We start from the raw sequence: 19,357 nt of genomic DNA, 5'->3' as shown, positions 1-19,357 counted from the left end.
CCTTCATCAAACTCAAAGCTCAAATCCTTACACTTGTCCATTTTTCCTGCTTCTAACATCAACTTTGAGGACAAAATGTTCACCTGCTGTCTAATATATCCCACCCACTAACAGGTGCCATGATGAGGAGATCATCAGTCTTATTCACTTCACCGGTCACTGATCGGTGTATGTTGTTATTTATGTTGTCTGTTTGGTTGTCTACATCATGTTTTGAAGAAGGTTCTGTAAAATATCAGATTAATATCAGTGGTTTTATGGACATAGGTTAATGATTTGGAAACGACCTGGTGAGTGGATCACTACCGTGAGCACGCGCCGTTGTTTAAAAGAAGGTCACGCGCTTTTGTTTTTTCTTTTGCCCCCTAAAACAACACATTTATTGCCTTATCAGGAGTATTACAGACAAAGGCGTCGTTGTTCAGCTCCTTTATTCTATTTTAAAAATAACAAACCATTATATTTTGTTACGTACAAAAATAATAATAATGTAATGAATACCAGAGGGTTTTTTTTACGCACTTACGCAGACACGCACGCACGCACGCGACAAGACGCGACCCCGAAGAACGTCTCGCGCGCGCGCGCGCACACCACTCTAGACAGGCGGCGAATAACGGAAAATAACAGACGCTGTTAAAAAAAAAAAAAAAACAGACGCCGAAACATTAAACCGGTTTTAATGTGTTAGAAAGAAGGATACCGAGAGCAGAAACCCACCGGAGCTTTATTATTTCTGTTATTATTATTATTTAATTGTGTGTGTGTGTGTGTGTATTTAAAATGAGATAATTAAAGATGAAGGCGGACATGGTGATGCTGAGGACGGTGTTGTCGTTAGATTGAGAGGAACACAAAAGAAAGAAAGAAAGAAAGAAAGAAAGAGAAAAATCTCTCTTACTCACGGAGGAAAAGACAAACAACACGCCAAGAGGAGACGAGAAGAAGAAAGAAGAGGGGGGTAAAAGGGGCAGCCCAGTCGCCGCTCGGATGCTGCCGCCATCGCCGCTATGCTAACACGGAGCTGGGTGATGCTGCTAGCGGGGCTCGTGTCGGGCTTCCTCCCGGAAACAGCTCGAGGAGCCCCGCAGCCCGAAGGTGAGACGGGTCGGTCAGGGTGGGAGGATGATTACTGAGTTTGGGTCTGAATACATTTCAGTGTTGTGGACATTTTAGTGAGAAGGTTGTTGTTGTGCTAAAAGATGCTTAGCTGTAAATATGACTTGTTTTTTATGAAACAGATTACTCATATTATTAACACTAATCTAAACGCACTTAATCTTAAACCTACTCAGAAATGATTAACGCGATATATAAAATGTATTTGCACCAAATAATAAACACAGACTGCTTTGATTTATTTATTTATTTATTTATTTATTTATTTATTTATTTCATTTTTATGGATGTGTGTGTGTGTGTGTTTTTTTGTGATATTGTACCGCTGAGAAAGAGTGCGTCGCGCATGCGCACTTGGTGCTGTTTTGGCAGAGAACACCCCCACCCCCACCCCCCGAATGTTTTGTGTACATTCACCCCGTTAAGGAGTCAAAATATTTATTAATATTTTACACGGTTTATTGTGTCGTGTTTACATTTATGCCGTGCGTTTATGGCATGCCTGGGGAAATGTGTGCTCTTTTTAAACAGGGAGAAAAATATATAAAATATATACCATAGAAAATCCCATAGAAAATCAGAATGAAAAAAAAAATCACTGTTTTTGTCCCAACTTTGACGATTTAAGCCCCGCCCACTTCATGATGACGTCATTTTATTATTTGTGTAATACAAAATTGTGTAATACAATAAATACTGGTATGAAATATTTCATAAAAAAATCTTTATTAGCTACAAAAAGTGAAAGTTCCAAGTGCATGCCTTTGGTATATTAAATATGTAATATTATGAACTTTCTCAAAACATTAGTGTTTCTGGTTCAAAAATAATAATATTTATTAGAAGCTCATTCATCCATCCATCTTCTATACCCGGCTTTATTCCTAATTAGGGTCACGGGGATCTGCTGGAGCCTATCCCAGTGTACATTGAGTGAAAGGCAGGGGTACACCCTGGACTGGTCACCAGTCCATCACAGGGTCACACATATAGACAACACAACAACACACACTCACACTCACTCCTCTGGGCAATTTAGAATTACCAATCAACCTAATGTACATGTTTTTGGACTGTGGGAGGAAACCGGAGTACCCCGAGTAAACCCACGCAGGCACGGGGAGAAGCAACAGTGCTAACCACTAAACCCTGCTGCCCTTTATTAGAAGTTGTTGATGATTTATTGTGATATCTATTGTTTGATTGACTACCTCTTCTCAAGATGTGTCTGTATATGGTCTATCTATCTATCTATCTATCTATCTATCTATCTATCTATCTATCTATCTATCTATCTATCTGTCTGTCTGTCTGTCTGTCTGTCTGTCTGTCTGTCGTCTGTCTGTCTGTCTATCTATCTATCTATCTATCTATCTATGTCTGTCTGTCTGTCTGTCTCTCTCTCTATCTATCTATATATCTACCTATCTATCAATATTTATTTATGGGATTAATGAACTCATGATGACTTGTATGCTTTTTGGTGTGTGTGTGTGTGTGTGATTACCATATTGAAGTTTTTATTTTAACTCCCATGCACCCTTCCCTTCTCTCTTTCACAGATGGTTCAGTCCACAAACACGAGCCAGTCGAGGTACTCATTAAAAAAACGCTCCCCCTTCCCCCTTTTCTCACTTGGTGTCTTCCCTAATCTGACTGAATCTTTGGCTCTGTCCCAAACTCTCGTGTTTAGGACTAGTTAGTGTGTATAAAGTATTTAGAGAAACTTGAGAATACATAGGTTTATTATTCTCTTGGCAGCAGTGTATTTCCCACAATGCACTGTGATTGTTATGTTATGTTACAAAATGCCACGAAATAATAAAATAATGCATACTTTCTTTAACCAAGTGCCCTTGAGTGAGACACCAGCGTTTGGGTCACAGCCATTCACTCTCCTCCCAGAGACAGGCCCGGTACCGACCCGATAGTGTCCCGTCCCTCTCAGTGACCACCACACGGACTGTCTGTCTCGTATGATGGCTTTTTTTTTCCAGCTCCTTCACTTCCCTAAACTCTAACCTTGCGATTTTTCCTCCTAACCTCCGGCTCCGTTCTGATCTCCTCCTCTTCTCCTTCCTTCTCACTAGCTCGCCAATGAGCGCACTTCATTGGTCACTTCCTGTCTTCTGTTCCAAACGTTAATGCCAAGTGCTAACCTTAACTCTCCTCTCCCTTCTCAGTGACTTTTCCCAACATGGAATATATGCAACTCTCTCTCTCTCTCTCTCTCTCTCTATCTTTTTGTCTTCTTGACAGTATTAGGATGGATATGTGTAGTTAATTGCCATATCTGACTTCTCTATCTCTTGTTTCCTCTTCTTCCTTTCTTCCTTTCCTCTGCCCTCTTTCCTTTCTAATGTCCTTAATTTGTCCCTTCTTCTGGCCCATTTTTCATTTTCACACACCCTCTCTATTCTTTATGTCTCCTTCTTTTTTCCCTCTTTCCCGTTTCTCTTGTCGTTCTCCCTTTTTCTTTTTCTTCCTGCTTTTTCTCATTTGCATTGTTTTTTTGTTGCACGCTTTCTCTCTCCCTTTGTCTCTGTCTGTCTCTCTGTTGTCCTTCTCACAGTGTCTTTCTCGCGGGATGTGTCTCTCTCTCCTCCAGCCTACGTGGTCATCCTGGTCTCCTGCTCAGGCCTGGTCTCATTCATCCTGCTGCTCCTCACCTGTCTGTGCTGCAAGAGAGGAAGCGTTGGCTTTAACGTGAGACTCACTTACGCCTTCTTTCATGTTTTTATCATTCAGTTCCGCATACACTTTGTCTCTCTGTCTCTCTTTATCTGTTTTATTTTATTGCTGTCTTTCTCTCTCTCTCTCTCTGTTTCTCAGGAGTTTGATAATACTGATGGTGAAGAATGTTCCAGTCCCGTTCCTGAGGACAGTGTGTCCTCGTGTGTGTCTCTGCCCGAGGTTTACACACTTCCTCTGCGTGACAGAGCATGCTCAGCGCTGCCTAATGGCACAGGTGGAGACACAAAAACCCACACACACACACACAAACACTCACATACACTGATCAGCCATAACATTATGGCCACTGAGAGGTGAAGTGAATAAGACTGATGATCTCCTCATCATGGCACCTGTTAGTGGGTGGGATATATCAGGCAGCAAGTGAACATTTTGTCCTCAAAGTTGATGTTAGAAGCAGGAAAAATGGACAAGTGTAAGGATTTGAGCTTTGAGTTTGACGAAAGGCCAAATTGTGATGTCTAGATGACTGAATCAGAGCATCTACAAAACTGCAGCTCTTGTGGGGTGTTCCTGGTCTGCAGTGGTCAGTATCTATCAAAAGTGGTCCAAGGAAGGAACAGTGGTGAACCGGCGACAGGGTCATGTACGGCCAAGGCTCATTGATGCACGTGGGGAGTGAAAGCTGGACCGTGTGATCCGATCCAACAGACGAGCTACTGTTGATCAAATTGCTGAAGAAGTTAATGTTGGTTCTGATAGAAAGGGGTCAGAATACACCGTGAATCTCAGTTTGTTGTGTATGGGGCTCCAGACTAGTCAGAGTGCCCATACTGACCTCTGTGCATCACAGTAGGCAGCAACAATGGGCATGTGAGCATCAGAACTGGACCACGGCGCAATGGAAGAAGGTGTCCTGGTCTGATGAATCACAGTATCTTTTACACCACACGGCTGGCCGGGTGTGTGTGCGTCTCTTACCTGGGGAACACATGGCACCAGGATGCACTATGGGAAGAAGGTGAGCTGACGGAAGGAGATTTATGCTTTGGGCAATGTTCTGCTGGGAAACCTTGGGTCCTGCCACCCATGTGGATGTTACTTTGATGGGTCAGGGCTGTTTTGGCAGCAAAAGGGGGACCAACACAATACTAGGCAGGTTGTCATAATGTTATGGCTGATTGGTGTACAGCCCCTAACAAATATAATAGTCATTATGAAGCACATAAATAACAGATGCGTGACCTAACATACAGATTTATTTGCACAGGGTCCGGTAAGCAGTGTTTTCGCAGACACACTCTCAACTACCTGCAGGAGATTGGAAACGGCTGGTTTGGGAAGGTACACACTTTAGAAACATTATGGTCATTGTATTTTAATAAAATTAACCCTAGAATTATATTACAGTGATCACTGCTGACATTTCTAGAGAAAATTTCCATAGAACTACAAAACTGCACATGGGATTTGTCTTAATGCTTACTATCTCTCTCTCTCTCTCTCTCTCTCTCTCTCTCTTTGTCCCCTCCCCTTTCTTCAGGTGATCTTAGCCGAGGTTCTGTGTGACTGCAGTCCCTCTCAGGTGGTGGTTAAAGAGCTGAAGGTCAGTGCCAGTCCATTGGAGCAGCGCAAGTTCCTGGCCGAGGCCGAGCCTTACAGGTGAGTGGTACAGGTATACTTGTCCAGGGTCAGAACCTGAGGAAGCTAAACAGAAAGAAGCGGAGGAGCAAAACAATCAATAAATTTCCATGGATTAGAAGCTTTGACCTTATAAGGAAAGTGGTAGGGATACGAGGATGGGATAAGGTGTTCACAGCTGGTTGCACACGATTTTTAAAAACAGAAATGAAAAGCAATTTCTACAGCCTAGCGGGACTTGATAAAAAAATGATAAACAACAGCATGCAGCAGGAAGCACTTGAGGTCTCATGCCAGTTGCCTTTAGGAAGGATGTTGCAGCACAGAGGAAAAGGCTTTGATGCATCGCGAGCGTTTCACTTTTTAAAACATTATAAAATATTAAACGTACATGTAATGCCATTCTGTCTGTAATGTCCTGATTTGCCTGATAGTATTTTCTACATTCATGCAGTATGTGAAGTCTCGTTACTTCCTTTTTTTCGATGAACTTCCGTGTCTTTGTGTTTGTTTCATCGGAACCACAAGTACTCCTGGTTATTCAATGACTCTAGGGAGAAGGAGGGTGTAGGAGGTGTGGTGTAGTCTGGTATTGTGATCCTCATAACTGCTTATTTTTACACAATACCTGATCAGTTTTCAATTCTTATCTGATTACTCTGGGATGATGTGAAAACGTATACAGTGCTGTAGGACTGTGCGAGACATATCAAGTGCATTATTGTTATAAATGGGTTACAGAACACTCAGCATTACTGTCTATATATATACACACACACCTCTCTCTCTCTCTCGCTCTTATTTCATTTTTTATTTAGACTGCTTCATGGGCCTCCACTGCTCAGAGTCTAACCGTCTCACACCATTATATAATCATGTATATAAGAATATGTAGATTTTGAGAAATGAGATATTTATAGAAATAAATGACACGTAGTAAGTATAATTATAAAGTATAATAAATAATTGATCTGATCTTTGCTTTATGTCCAATTTGCTTATTACAGTTCAAGAAAATGCTTCTCTGTGTATATAGCTTTAATGTCTTCTCCTAGACTTGGAGTGTCATGCATAGTCTTTGTCTTTCCTAGCTTCTGTTACATATGTCTCTCCCTCTCTCCCTCTCCCTTTCTTTCTCCTGCGGACCCACAGGAGTCTCCACCACCCCAACATCCTGCAGTGTTTGGGTCAGTGCAGTGAGAGTATTCCTTATCTCCTAGTTATGGAGTTCTGCCAGCTGGTGAGAATGAAGTTTCCTTCGATCTATTCAATCTGTTTTTCAGACGATTATACCACATTATACAAATGTTGCTTTTACGTTCTACATTACACCGATCAGGCATAACATTATGACAACCTGCCTAATATTGTGCTGATAAACAGCTCTGACCCATCGAGGCGTGGACTCCACTAGATCCCTGAAAGAGTGCTGTGGTATCTGCCACCAAGATTTTAGCAGCAGATCCTTTAAGATCCTTTAAAGGACACTTACAGGACTTAAAGGATACTTTTGATAGATACTGACCACTGAAGCCCTGCTTCTAACACATAAACTTTGAGGACAAAGTGTTCACTTGCTGCCTAATATATACCACCCACTAACAGGCGCCATGATGAGGAGATCATCTCATTCACTTCACCTCTCACTGCTCAGAATGTCATACCTGATCGGTGTACATTACTTAAATATAATTAAAGAAGCACAAAACATCTATATTGACTCATGCTTCCAGGGTGATCTCAAGCGCTATTTGAGAGCTCAGCGGAAGTCGGACGGCATGACCCCTGACCTTTTGAATCGCGATCTGCTGACCTTGCAGCGAATGGCGTATGAGATTACATCGGGTCTTTTACACCTTCATGAGAACAACTACATACATAGGTGAGCACCAATGAAGCCTCTCCGTGTCCCATTTGGCTCTGGATCCTGCCAGTCACTGTGTCCCTGGACTACTCTCATGTCTGAGTGTGACAAATCTGATTATTGTAGGGTGATTCTTGGCAGCTGATGGACATTATTCATGTTTTTTAGTCATTTCTACACTGTAGCTTGCACATGTCACAATTCACAATATTGTTGATTTTAGTGATGAATTATAATGAACTTGTGATTTTGCTGAGCATTACAGTCAGGTTTCAGAAGTAAATAAAAAGGGAAGATTTTTACATTTTACCTTTGCTCTCTATAGCGATCTGGCACTGAGGAACTGCCTGCTTACCTCAGACCTGACAGTCCGGATCGGAGACTACGGCCTTTCACACAACCACTACAAGGTACTACAGGATAACCTTTTAACTCTCAAGTTAGCATGGGTCTGACTGCAGCAGGAAAGACTTTTTCTAGGATTATTGTTAAGACATAATCCTATAGTAGGGGTCACAATGCAAAAAAGTCTAACCTCAACACCAGAGCAAACACTTCATAGGACATCCAATTATCCATCCAAACATTATTTTACATATAAGGAGAAAACCTAGAAATATGATTAACCTTTAAACATGCAAATAGCCCTCAGGACCTAAATATTAATATTAGCAGGTGTATTCGAGGCTAAGATGGACCAGCTGAACAGGTGGACAAACATGGTCTCCAAGAATACCTTATAATCACTGATAGGACATGATAGAAGTTCAAATCAATAAGATAGATACAAGAAACACTTAGAACCATTCACACTAGGGTAAAACGGAAAAGGACAAGGACACGTAACAATAACCAATATGTTCCTGTTTTTTTGTTTTTTTTAAACAGGAGGACTATTATTTAACACCAGATAAGTTGTGGATTCCTCTGCGCTGGATCGCTCCAGAGCTGCTGGAGGAGTTTAGAGGAGAATTAGTGGTTACAGACCAGACTAAGACCAGCAATGTTTGGTATGTACCACTGTTTGTACCCCTTTAGACTCCTAAGTGCTGAGCAGATCATCTGGTTGTGACTGTAACACTAACACGGATGCAGCGCTGATAGAAGTGTTTCAGGCTCAGCAACTTTGCTCGGGTTTTAAACACTGTGTCCACTTAATGCCAGCCTCTGTCTTGTTGTTAAGTTCTTGTTGTTTGTTCTTAATGCAAAGTCTGTCTTGTTGTTGTTGACTGCAGCTCATAGTTTTACAGTGTGATTATCGATTTTTCATTATGACTAACTAATCACAAGACACCTCAGTTATGCTTTAGTGTGCCAGGATGTTGATCTCGTCTTCTACATTGCAAATCTATAGCCTGAATGCTGTGTGTTTTTGACTGACAGGTCCTTAGGCGTGGTGATTTGGGAGCTGTTTGAATTCGGTGCACAGCCACATCGCCACTTGAGTGATGAAGAAGTTCTCACTTTTGTCATCAAAGAGAGACAGATTACGTTGGCTCAGCCTCGCCTCAAACTCTCCCACGCTGACTACTGGTCAGTTTCATTTTGCACTTTCGTTACAAATGAATCCTTCTGCCGTATTCTTAATTTAGCAATGCTGTAACGTTAAAAAACAAAAACAAACAGAACATAAGGGGTTAAATGTTAAATGGCACAACAGCTCAGTAAAGGAGGACAAAAACATGTTTTTAAAATACCTGTGAATTCACAACAGCTTTCTTGTATTTAGGTACGAGGTCATGCAGTCATGCTGGCTTCCGCCTCCCCAAAGACCAACAGTCAACGAAATCTTCATCCTCCTTTCCTCTCTCCTGGCCGCGGAACAAGGAATGAGCAGGAGGAGTGTGGCAGAGGATGAGGACGAAGATGAGTATGAGGAAGCACACGGCCGACGGCGGAGGGGAGAAAGCGAAGAGTCATTTGAAAGGCGATGGGATTCACTTCGTCCCAGTGCTTTCCAGTCATCTGCGAGTGACAGACATAAAGACAGAGGTTACAGCCGAGAGGATGGTAACTCCTTCCCTCTGTTGGACCCTGTGAATTCGATCCCTCCTTCATCCCATGAGCTTGACGACATCCTCACAGTCACTGAAACTAGCAAAGGGTTGAATTTTGAATATTTTTGGGAAAAAGCACACGGTAGGAGGGGTTATAAACCACTTCCTCCTCCTCAGCCAATACCAACACCCATCTCTGGTCATCGGCAGTCTTTGGACACACCCACAGTCGTGCCTGTGATTAGTGCGCGTAGCCCTTCATTAGCCAGTGAGTACTACATTCGCTTGGAGGAACACACTCCGCAGGACAAATCCACTAATCTTAAAGGGAAGTCATCCATGTTGCAAAAAGATTCGACTAGTCCCGGTGATTTGGAGTTAGTGGAGATCCCTAGTGGGACGCTGTGTAAGGGAAAGCCTACTTACCAAAACAGCGCTGGACAAGGTACCTCTCAGACAATCCAGACTGTGAAATCCAGTGAAGTCCAAGTCCTGATACCAAACACCGGTCTGGTAGAGTTCAGTAAAGAAAGTTGTAACAGAGTGACCGATTATGCAGTAGTGGATATTGGAGATGTTAAAAGAGATCCAAACCTAAGACGGTCCGGATCTGTAACTTCCCAAGTTCCAATCCTGCCACCAAAACCTCGATCAATGTCCATGTCTTCAGGCAGCAATCTACTCTCACGTCCCCTACCTGTTCCTCCACCTATATACGCCCGCTCATATGGCCTAAGTCACTACCCTGTACCCTCTTATCCCATTAGCAAATCAGAGACTTCAGATTCCTTGTTTATGAGCAGCTGTTCAACCTCAAAAGCCAACTTTGATCACCTGGGTTTCAATCGGACACACCAGAGGCTGCCTCCATCTCCATCACATTCTCCATCCATCCCTCCATCCTCTGCTGGACACTCCATCTTTCCTCCACCTCAGAGTTGCCCTCCACCCCTCCCTCCTCACTACAGACCCCAGAAGGATCCCTTCCACAGTTATGCAGGCGAAACATTCCCCAGACAAAACAACCCTGCGGTGCACTTAGAAAGAGACCCATTAAGCTGTGACTATTCTGAGAAGCGGACTGCTGACAGGAGCATGACGTGTTCCCAGTCATTGCACAACTCAGCCTACAAGGACGAGTCCCCAGGAGGCAGAGAATCACCCTATTCCAAAATGTTTCACTCAGAGTTGATTCCAGAAATTGAGAGAAAGTCCTCCTCCAGCACAACATACTCAGAAGATGACTATAATTCCCCCTTTGTATCTCCAAGTAGACTCAGCAGTGGTACTATCATTGAGCACATCAGCTTGGTTGATGACCCAGATCCTGCTACAGCGGAACTCTTCTCCAGAGGAATGAAACGAACCCAATCACGTCTCGACACAATTCTTCCGGCTCTCTGGAAGGAGGAGGATGCAGAGATGCACCGTGAGCGAGTGGCAGCAGCTAAGAAGTCACCCATACACCTGTTCCTCACGGAAATCTCCAACGAACCTTTGGACTCCAACGTGGGGAATACCTCATGGGGCAGGGATAATGACAAGAACAGCGGATTTAAAGGGATGCGGCGCTCCCAATCCCTCCTGACCGAACTGGATTCGGCCACAAAAGAGTGGGATTCCAGTAAGAACGCAGAAGAAGATGGTATTAAAAAGAGGGATTTGTTCCTTACTGAGATTGACACTGCACTATCAGATTGTGAAGACGTATACGATGGCGATGGGGGCATCCCGGTATCCCGCTTTGGGACCACACCCTTCCCCTATGCACGTCCTGAAGACTTATCCACCTATGCTGAAGCAGAAGATGCGTCTACACTAGGAATGAAGACATCTCATTCTCTACTGTCTGAGATAAACACTGGGAACATAGAGTCAAAGAAAGAAGACATGACCAGAGAGGAGTTTCTGAAAGAGATCCAATCAGCCGAGACATTTCTCACTGAGATAATAACGAGACAACGCAAACAGGAAGAAAGTCCATCACCTGTAGCAATATCACCCGAATACGAGTCGGTGTGCGTCGAACCAATATCCTCACCAACGATAAAATTTGAATCGTTACCCACACCTTTAAGTGATACAAAAGAAGCTATTTACGCCCAGGTTACCAAGAGAGCTAAAAGAAGTGAAATAAAAGTTGCAGTGCGTCCAGAAATGCCTGTTCTGCAAATAGCATCAGAACTCAGAAAAGAGCAGAATGTATCCACTGATGCTCATCCAGCCAAAGAAGATGCAGATTCTAAGCCACGAAACCCTGCTGACTTTGTTCCTTCAGGTGTCATGCCTCAAGCTGGGCTTTTAAAGGAAGAACCTCTCCATAACGTTAGCACAGAACTACAGAGGCAGTCGAGAGTTCATTGCTTGGCACAGGATATCACAGGTAAAAAGATAGAAACCAGCCCTAAGAGTATCCTGACTGATAAAACCGAGAGCATTGGTAAGGGGTTAGAGGAAATCCATGTGCATGATCCACTGGTGTTCAGAACAGAAGAAAGAGATGGTTTGTTTGAACATTCAGAACAAGTCCTTGGTGTGAAAGAGTGTATTTATGTGGATATTCCCGAATCTGCCAGTTTATCAGGTACCATTGCTTCCACAGCAGAACAAGAACATGGTCAAGTTATTCCAAGTTGCAAAATCCAGGACTCTCCTCAGGTCTCCCAAAAGGATGCATTGTTTAGTTCGAATGAGCAAGTTACTTTGACTGATGCAGATTTTAATATAAGCACCAGATGTGATGCTAAAGAAGCAGACGGCCTGAAAGAGAGCATCAGTGCAACAGACTCTATGTTATCTCTCGGCGAAGCAAGCACCGATGTGTTACCGCTGTCCTTTGCAAGGGAACCAAACTCCGAACAATCCCTGTCCACTATGACACCCACAGACTCAACCATGTCACCTCTTACCTCTAGCTCTATGGACTGCCTCACCCCTGGAGATCAATGGCTTAGTGGTGGAGGCAATGGGTGGAGGATCTTGGGTACTGAAACCCCCTATCGAGATTCTGCCTACTTTTCAGACAGTGACTGGGATGGTGGGGAAGGTTTGCCGAGAAGAGGTTCTGATGGCTTGGTTTCTTCTCGTCCAGGCAGTGGGCGAGCAGGCGAGAGAGGAACACTGATGGGAATTGAAGAAAAGACTGAAGGAGAGGAGGATGTTCAGGATAGCAAAGCAGTTAAAATATCACTTGATGCTGTAGTGGATTCAGTGAAAAGCATTGCTGAAATGAGCCCTAAACATGGTACTGATGCTAGCTTGCTTTCAGGCTTTGAGACTTCAGATGTCTTAAAAACTGAAAGCAATGCTATTGACGAGTTGTTTGGTGTTATTCAGGATCCAGCACTAAAAGTGTTCCCTTGCACCGATGCCTCCAAGTTTCCTTTTCAAATATCTTCTGTCACTGAATTAAGTGAAGAAAAAGAGGGTCAGAACATGGAACTGTATGGAAATGTAGAAAAGCTTCACAAGCCAAACGCTGTGGAAGAACTTCTCGAAACTCAGGCTTATTTGAAAGCAAATGCATATGAATCGACATACACTTCAAAAGGTGAAGAAATACAGAGGAGGTCAGCAGAGCATAAGCTGGATATACAAGACAGAGATGCCAATGAACTGGGCTTGAGAAACCTGACTTTTACTGAAGAAATGGAAGAACAAGCAAAGGCAAGGTCAGAAGCTGAAAGCCAGTTAACTGAAGCTGAACTCTGCTTCACAGCAAAGACATTTCCAAACACAGAATGGGAGCAAGAAGGCCTGAGAGACCTTTCTCAAAAGGAATGTTTTGACAGCTTTGGGGAGGACATCCCGAAGAAGCTAAATGTGAACTCAGAGAAATTATGGAACGCTCTTGAAGATGCTGATTCCAGATCTCTGAAGGAAGCAGTTATTTGTCCTCGACTTCAACAAGATGATCATCAAATCTGGACAGCAGAAAATGACAAGTGGACACTGGCTGAAAACGACCAGTGGGCATCGCCTGAGAAGAACCCATGGTTAATCACTGAAAATGACAGGAGATCACCTGATAAAATTGACACCCGGGAACCAAGTGTAAATGACCAATGGACATCAGGTGATGACGACCAGTGGGCATCAACTGAAAACGACCAGTGGGCATTGGCTGAAAACGGCCAAACAGCATCAGCTAAGGGAGCCGAAAAAGAGCTAGCGTCAGAATTCTTTCCAGGTTTCGGACAAAACAAGTGCACAGAGGACGTTATATTTGGCACGAGCCATGAATTCTGGGAAGTAGAAAATGATGAACTAGCAAAGACAGAGCCTCATCCCACCATCATGGAGACACATGAAAGTACTTGCACTGATGAAAAGCAAAAACATCTGAAACATCAACCGACGTTTACCACTCGGGTTGCGGAAGCTCCTGAAACTCAACGGAGGACTGATGTTCACCAGGAAGAAAACAACGAGAATCCTGATGTGGAAAATGGAGAACCAGAACATGAAGCGAACTTAAACTTGGAAGTGGATAATATGGAGAACCCAGATCAAGAGCTTCTCGCTCACTGTAATGGTGTTGGAAGGAGAAGCTCTGGTGATTGCAAGGTATACATCCAAAATGAGGCAGATGATAAACTTCCAGGAGATGAAGGAAACCAAATCGTTAGCAGACTTCAGAACATCCATGATGTAAAGAGCGAGGTTGGAGAAAGTGAACAGCTATTTGCTGAATCAGAAATTTCTGAAGGCATGAAGAATCTGACCCAACCTCATACCAATCACAATAATAACTGGGTCACGGAAACATCTGAAACTGACGAGGTCCAGGCCACAAATAATATCGTTATTAAACCACACTTAACTTCAGCACACCAAGACACATACTTTAGCAAGGATGCTGAAGATCATCACTGCCAAACATCAAACAGAGAGGATATATTTCTTCAAAAAGACAGATCAGATTCTCCGTCTTGTCCCGTCCTCACTGTCAACGCTGAAGCCGAACCTTGCGCAATCCATAGCAGCAATGTTCAGTGCTGCTCTCCCGCCTTAATGTCTATGGATATATCGGACTGTGCTGCTTCCCAGCATGCAGAAGTGAGCGATTGCCAAGGCCCAAACAATTTCCCAAACACGGTGCACCATATAGAGATCAAGTCTGGTCCGGCTGATCAACCCTGGATGGACGTCACAAACCACGAAGGTCTATTGGTGTTCTCTAACAATGCCGATTCCTTTAACCTATCCCCGGCTGAATGCTCCACCAGCACCCATAGCAAAGGAATTACTGCGAATCTGGGACAAAAACCATCCCTGATCGCTGAAAATCAGACCCACCGGGTATCGGATTGCACAAACGAGGATGACCTGAGGAACAGCAAGTCTCACTCAGTGATCTCTCAGAGCTCCTTGAACTCGATCCCGGAATTGCTCATCTCAGAGTGGAAGGATTTGGATGAGGAACCTCTGGAGGATTTCGAAAAGCTTGAGAAGTTGTGCTGCATTTCCGGAGATGAGGATATTCTAGGGGACCTCTTGCTAGGGAACTTGGAACTACTAGAGTCCTTGAAGAAGAATCACCAGTCCTTGCCAAGCACCAAGGATGACCAAGAGCTCTCTGGGATTTCAGACAGCAAGACTGGAGTTGAGCTGACCAAGGAGGTTCACGGACTCTCAGACATTCCCGTGGACGAAGAAAACGAGCTTTTGCTGGAAAAGAAGGAGGGAGTGATCTCACCCGCACTTTCGCCATGTCAAATGAGCGAAGGTGCCAAAGGTCAGCGATTGCTGTCGCAGATGCCAGCAAAAAATGGGCTAATGATGCAGGTAACCATGCATTACAAATAAGGTGACATTCATACTGTAATTCGACTAAAAGACTACTGATCCTGACTTCTTGTGCTCTTCACACTTTTTTTTAGATTTGTGAAGAAAAACTGCAGTACTCCCTCAGTGAGAACGTTCAAACCAACGTACTTTGGGGATCTACCATTACTGACAGCGTCATTCTGCATCCTTGGGCAGAAACCAGCGCCGGCGCTGCCAGTGATACTGCCAACGAAGAAGCCTCAATGGGAGCTGAGAGGTTTGACGCTTGCAAATCTTAAAAATACCGCCTCTTCTAGTATTATATATGAAAATATCACGTGGATATAAATTACCATTGCCTTATTCTTTACTCAGTCTTCATCCACAGCTGTTGTGCAACCAAATTTTACACGAATGTATTCTAGACTGTGGTTTGTTTATTTTTTGCCTCTGCAGTAAAGACGAAGCAATCCCATCTAGCCCGGTTTTGCCTAAAAGTAAAGATGCTGAAGTGGAAACGGGGACATGGAAAACGACAGAGAAGGCTGAAATCACACCTGATCCACCTGCAGCTAACCAAGCCATGAAAGGTATTTTTATTAGGTACCAGATAATGTAAAGCATAATGGACGTCTCAGAATCAGAGAGCTCTTCACCGATCAGGCATAACATTGTGAACAGGTGAAGTGATGTGGTAGCTTAGTGGTTAAGGTGTTGGACTACTCGTCAGAAGGTTGTGAGGTTGATTCCCAAGTCCACCAAGCTGCAATTGCTGGGCCCCTGAGCTAGATCCTTAACCCTCAATTGCTCAGTTGTATAAAATGAGATAAACTGTAAGTTGCTCTGGATAAGGGTGTCTGCCAAATGCCAGAAATGAAAATGAATGACGTAATAAGACTGAGTATCTCCTCATCATGGCACCTGTTAGTGGGTGGGATATATTAGGCAGCAGGTGAACATTTTGTCCTCAAAGTTGATGTTAGGAGCAGGAAAAATGGACAAGTGTAAGGATTTGAGTTTGACGAGGAGCCAAATTGTGATGGCTAGAGCACTGGATCAGAGCATCTCCAAAACTGCAGCTCTTGTGGGGTGTTCCCGGTCTGCAGTGGTCAGTATCTATCAAAAGTGGTCCAAGGAAGGAACAGTGGTGAACCGGCGAAAGGGTCAGGGGCGGCCAAGGCTCATTGATGCGCGTGGAGAGCGAAGACTGGCCCGTGTGATCCGATCCAACAGACGAGCTACTGTTGCTCAAACTGCTGAAGAAGTTAATGCTGGTTCTGATAGAAAGGGGTCAGAATACACAGTGCAGGACGGGTCAGCGCTGTTTTGGCAGCAAAAGGGGGAACACAATATTAGGCAGGTGGTCATAATGTTATGCCTGATATGTGTACATCTCACAAGACATAGTTTAGACTTACGGTTATCTCTAAATAAACATGAATGAAGCTAATCAAGTGTGAGCATCACACCCTGAAGTATTTCTCATATACCACAGCAGTGTGTTAACACTATTATATTCTTTTTTTGTTAAAGAAAAGAATTTTGTCATGCTTTTTGGCCATTTATGGTTACATTTAATGGGCTGCATTCAGAATCAACAACTCAGGCACAAGATTTTCTAGACTCTTTATTCAGTATCAGGCCTCTGAGGTTGTTCTTGAGGAGAAAAAAAAAATCCCAGAAACCGATGACTGAAGACGGAACACACTATTCACAAACTATTCCGGTTCTGTACTGGATGAGTCATGGAAAATTTGTGGAATTCCACCTCAGCATTTACTTTGATTTGACCTCTTTCCTTACACTCACATGTCTTCTCTTCTTCTGTTATCACATCATCATCCTCTTTTTCAGCTAAACTGGCCCGCCTCTCCCTCTCTCTCCCCCCACTGCCTCTCTCGCTTCCTCTCTCTCCTGGTTCCAAAGGATTCTGGGACGGAGGGGAAAGCAGAATCGGCCGGAGACGGGGTTTCTCAACAGGAAGCGATCCCGAAGAGGACGAGGAAGAGGAAGAGCAGGAGGACGAGGCCTCTAGGAAGGTCATCGTCATCACAGAGACCGACGTTCACAAGCGAGTAGGACTGCGGAGTTTGCTGAAGTCGCCGAAGGAACCCGTCGACAAAGAGAACCGCGACCACGGGAGGAACGTGTCCTTTTTCGATGATGTCACAGTCTATCTGTTCGATCAGGTAAACTGCCACTCCTGAACATCTGTTAGTGCACGCCGGTCTGTATTTGTTGGATGATCACGGGTCAATTTTTTTATCCAACAGGAAACGCCGACCAATGAGCTGAGTTCCGGCTCTGCCCCTTCAAGTCCGTCTCCTTTCGGAAAGCCCGCCCACTTTGATGGACACGGTTAGTTTGTTCAGCAGTGTGAATCACACAAGTAATCACGATTGCATTTCAGCGTAGCACGTCTGGAACCCAGTGAAACACAGTCCACTCGGGGACTGGACAGTAAGCATTTAATTCTCCTGAGGTTTGTTTTACGCCGAACAGAGAAAGAGCGATAATAAAGGTTTTCACTAACTGCACTGTATTGTTTATGCAAAATTACTTCCTGTGTTTTTAATTAAGTATAAAAAAATATGCAGTGAAATAATGTAAAAATATCTTTCAAAATGATATATTTTTATTTTCCCCCAGCAGGAGCGAGTGGGCACAAAGCCAGCAAGAACAAAGAGCACGCAAAGTCCAAATCAGCACTGAGCTCATCAGCAACGTCAGCATCATCGCGCTTCACCGTCAGTCCTGCTGATGACCCTCATTTAGTCTGACACGCTTTGATGTACACACACACACACACACACACACACACGCGCGCGCGCGCGCGCCCTAAGGAAATATGTAGCGCTCTGGAGTGACGCTCCACCCAGAGGTTATTTTTTTAAATTCAGACTCCTGTTTTTTTTTTTCTCGAGGCTGGAGAAAGAAAATAAAAATAAAAATAAAAAATTCAGGAACTTGTCTAATCTGAAACAGAGTTCACGGCTATGCAATAGGAGTCTCGTTCCGGTCGTACCAGCTTCACCGCTCTATTTTCATGGCTTCTTTAAAGTAAATTTGTATTCTGTATTCAGAAAAGGGGAAGCAGCACTTTTTCTTCGACCAGTACCTGTCTGTCTGTGAGCTTCAGTAGAAGTGTTAGGCGTGTGCTGAGCGGACAGGTTGCGGTAGTATCACGGAGAGACAGCTGAAAGGTAGAGGAGAGACTGTGAAACATAATAGATTTTTAAATCAGATACAAAAACCTGAGTTCCCACGTTAACTACACCGATCAGTGTGTAAAAGGCTGTGCTGCTGCCTGCTGATGTTCACTCCACAATTAGCGCGTGACTAGAAATGAAGTGGCAGCGGTGTTTTACTGAAACTAAACGGTTTTGTCGCAGTCCTGATCCTCGGCACACGCCCGACACTAAGTGTAAATTTGTTCTCGTTGCAGTCGAGGCGAACCCGACGTCCGTGTATGTTAACAGTTCAGTGCTCTTTTAGTCTTTGTACAAATGAATAACTTGGTGTACAAACTCATTTTAGGATTTATTTCTCCTTTATTCTTAGACTGCACGCGAGAAGAAGAAGAAGAAGAAAAAAAATGTACTGCTACCAACGGTTCTGTTTTATACCGTGTTTTTAATTGCAGAATGTTTATTTATTTATTTAACCAACTCTTCATCCACCCTGACCCTGACTTGCACATTTACTTTGTCTTGGATGTTATGCATTATTTTAACTATCAGGTGCTACATGGCGTCAGAACCCCCAGTTATTCCGCCTCCATAAGCTTTGCAATATCTGACATTATTTACCTACACACATATTTACCTAGATGTTAGTCTGTACCGAATTTTTTGTCCCTCTAGCGTGTCTCTCCGTATACGTTACTTTGGAGTGTTTCGACACACGCTCCTTCCGTTATTTACGTTCGATAGCAATTTCAAAAGAAAAAAAAACAAAACGAAAAAAAAAACAACAACGTCCGAAAGCACGTCCGATTCATGTTTAATTTGATTAACCAGTGTCAGAGACCCAGTAAAACCAGCTCATTTGTAAAAGTGGATTTCAGCAGCTGTATCATTGCGAGGTTTCTTAAGGAGGGGGGGGAAGGAAACTGTGAAACATTTAACGAACTGTTTGATGAAAATAAATTGTATTGGCTTATAAAACAGGTGTGTTGGAGTTTGTTTGTTTGTTTGTTTTCACATATTATTATTATTAGGTGGCACAGTGGTTTAATGGTTAGCACGCTCGCTTCACACGTCCTGGGTTCGAG

The 19,357-nt window shown here is 43.6% G+C and overlaps 1 protein-coding gene across 3 annotated transcripts; it reads left to right on the top strand.

Moving 5' to 3' along the window:
- Positions 1–599: 599 nt before the first annotated feature.
- On the top strand, positions 600–19,057 carry lmtk3 (lemur tyrosine kinase 3). 3 transcript variants are annotated; one of them, XM_058401126.1, is made up of 16 exons: positions 600–1,098; positions 3,692–3,825; positions 3,952–4,087; positions 5,084–5,157; positions 5,357–5,475; positions 6,607–6,694; positions 7,188–7,336; positions 7,644–7,728; positions 8,207–8,328; positions 8,702–8,851; positions 9,048–15,102; positions 15,198–15,361; positions 15,541–15,674; positions 17,011–17,273; positions 17,358–17,442; positions 17,734–19,057. In XM_058401126.1, exons 1-16 carry the CDS (start codon positions 1,011–1,013, stop codon positions 17,862–17,864), a joined length of 7,977 nt encoding a protein of 2,658 aa, XP_058257109.1. In that variant the 5' UTR covers positions 600–1,010; the 3' UTR covers positions 17,865–19,057. The 3 variants fall into 3 exon arrangements, with proteins under 3 accessions (XP_058257109.1, XP_058257093.1, XP_058257102.1); XM_058401110.1 differs by having other exon boundaries at positions 16,939–17,273; XM_058401119.1 differs by having other exon boundaries at positions 601–1,098; positions 16,939–17,273; positions 17,737–19,057.
- Positions 19,058–19,357: the final 300 nt, after the last annotated feature.

The sequence above is a fragment of the Hemibagrus wyckioides genome, linkage group LG01 (assembly GCF_019097595.1).
Source record: "Hemibagrus wyckioides isolate EC202008001 linkage group LG01, SWU_Hwy_1.0, whole genome shotgun sequence".
Lineage (NCBI taxonomy): Eukaryota > Metazoa > Chordata > Actinopteri > Siluriformes > Bagridae > Hemibagrus > Hemibagrus wyckioides.
Note: the sequence above shows the minus strand (reverse complement) of the source record. Positions and strands in the feature narration are given on the sequence as shown.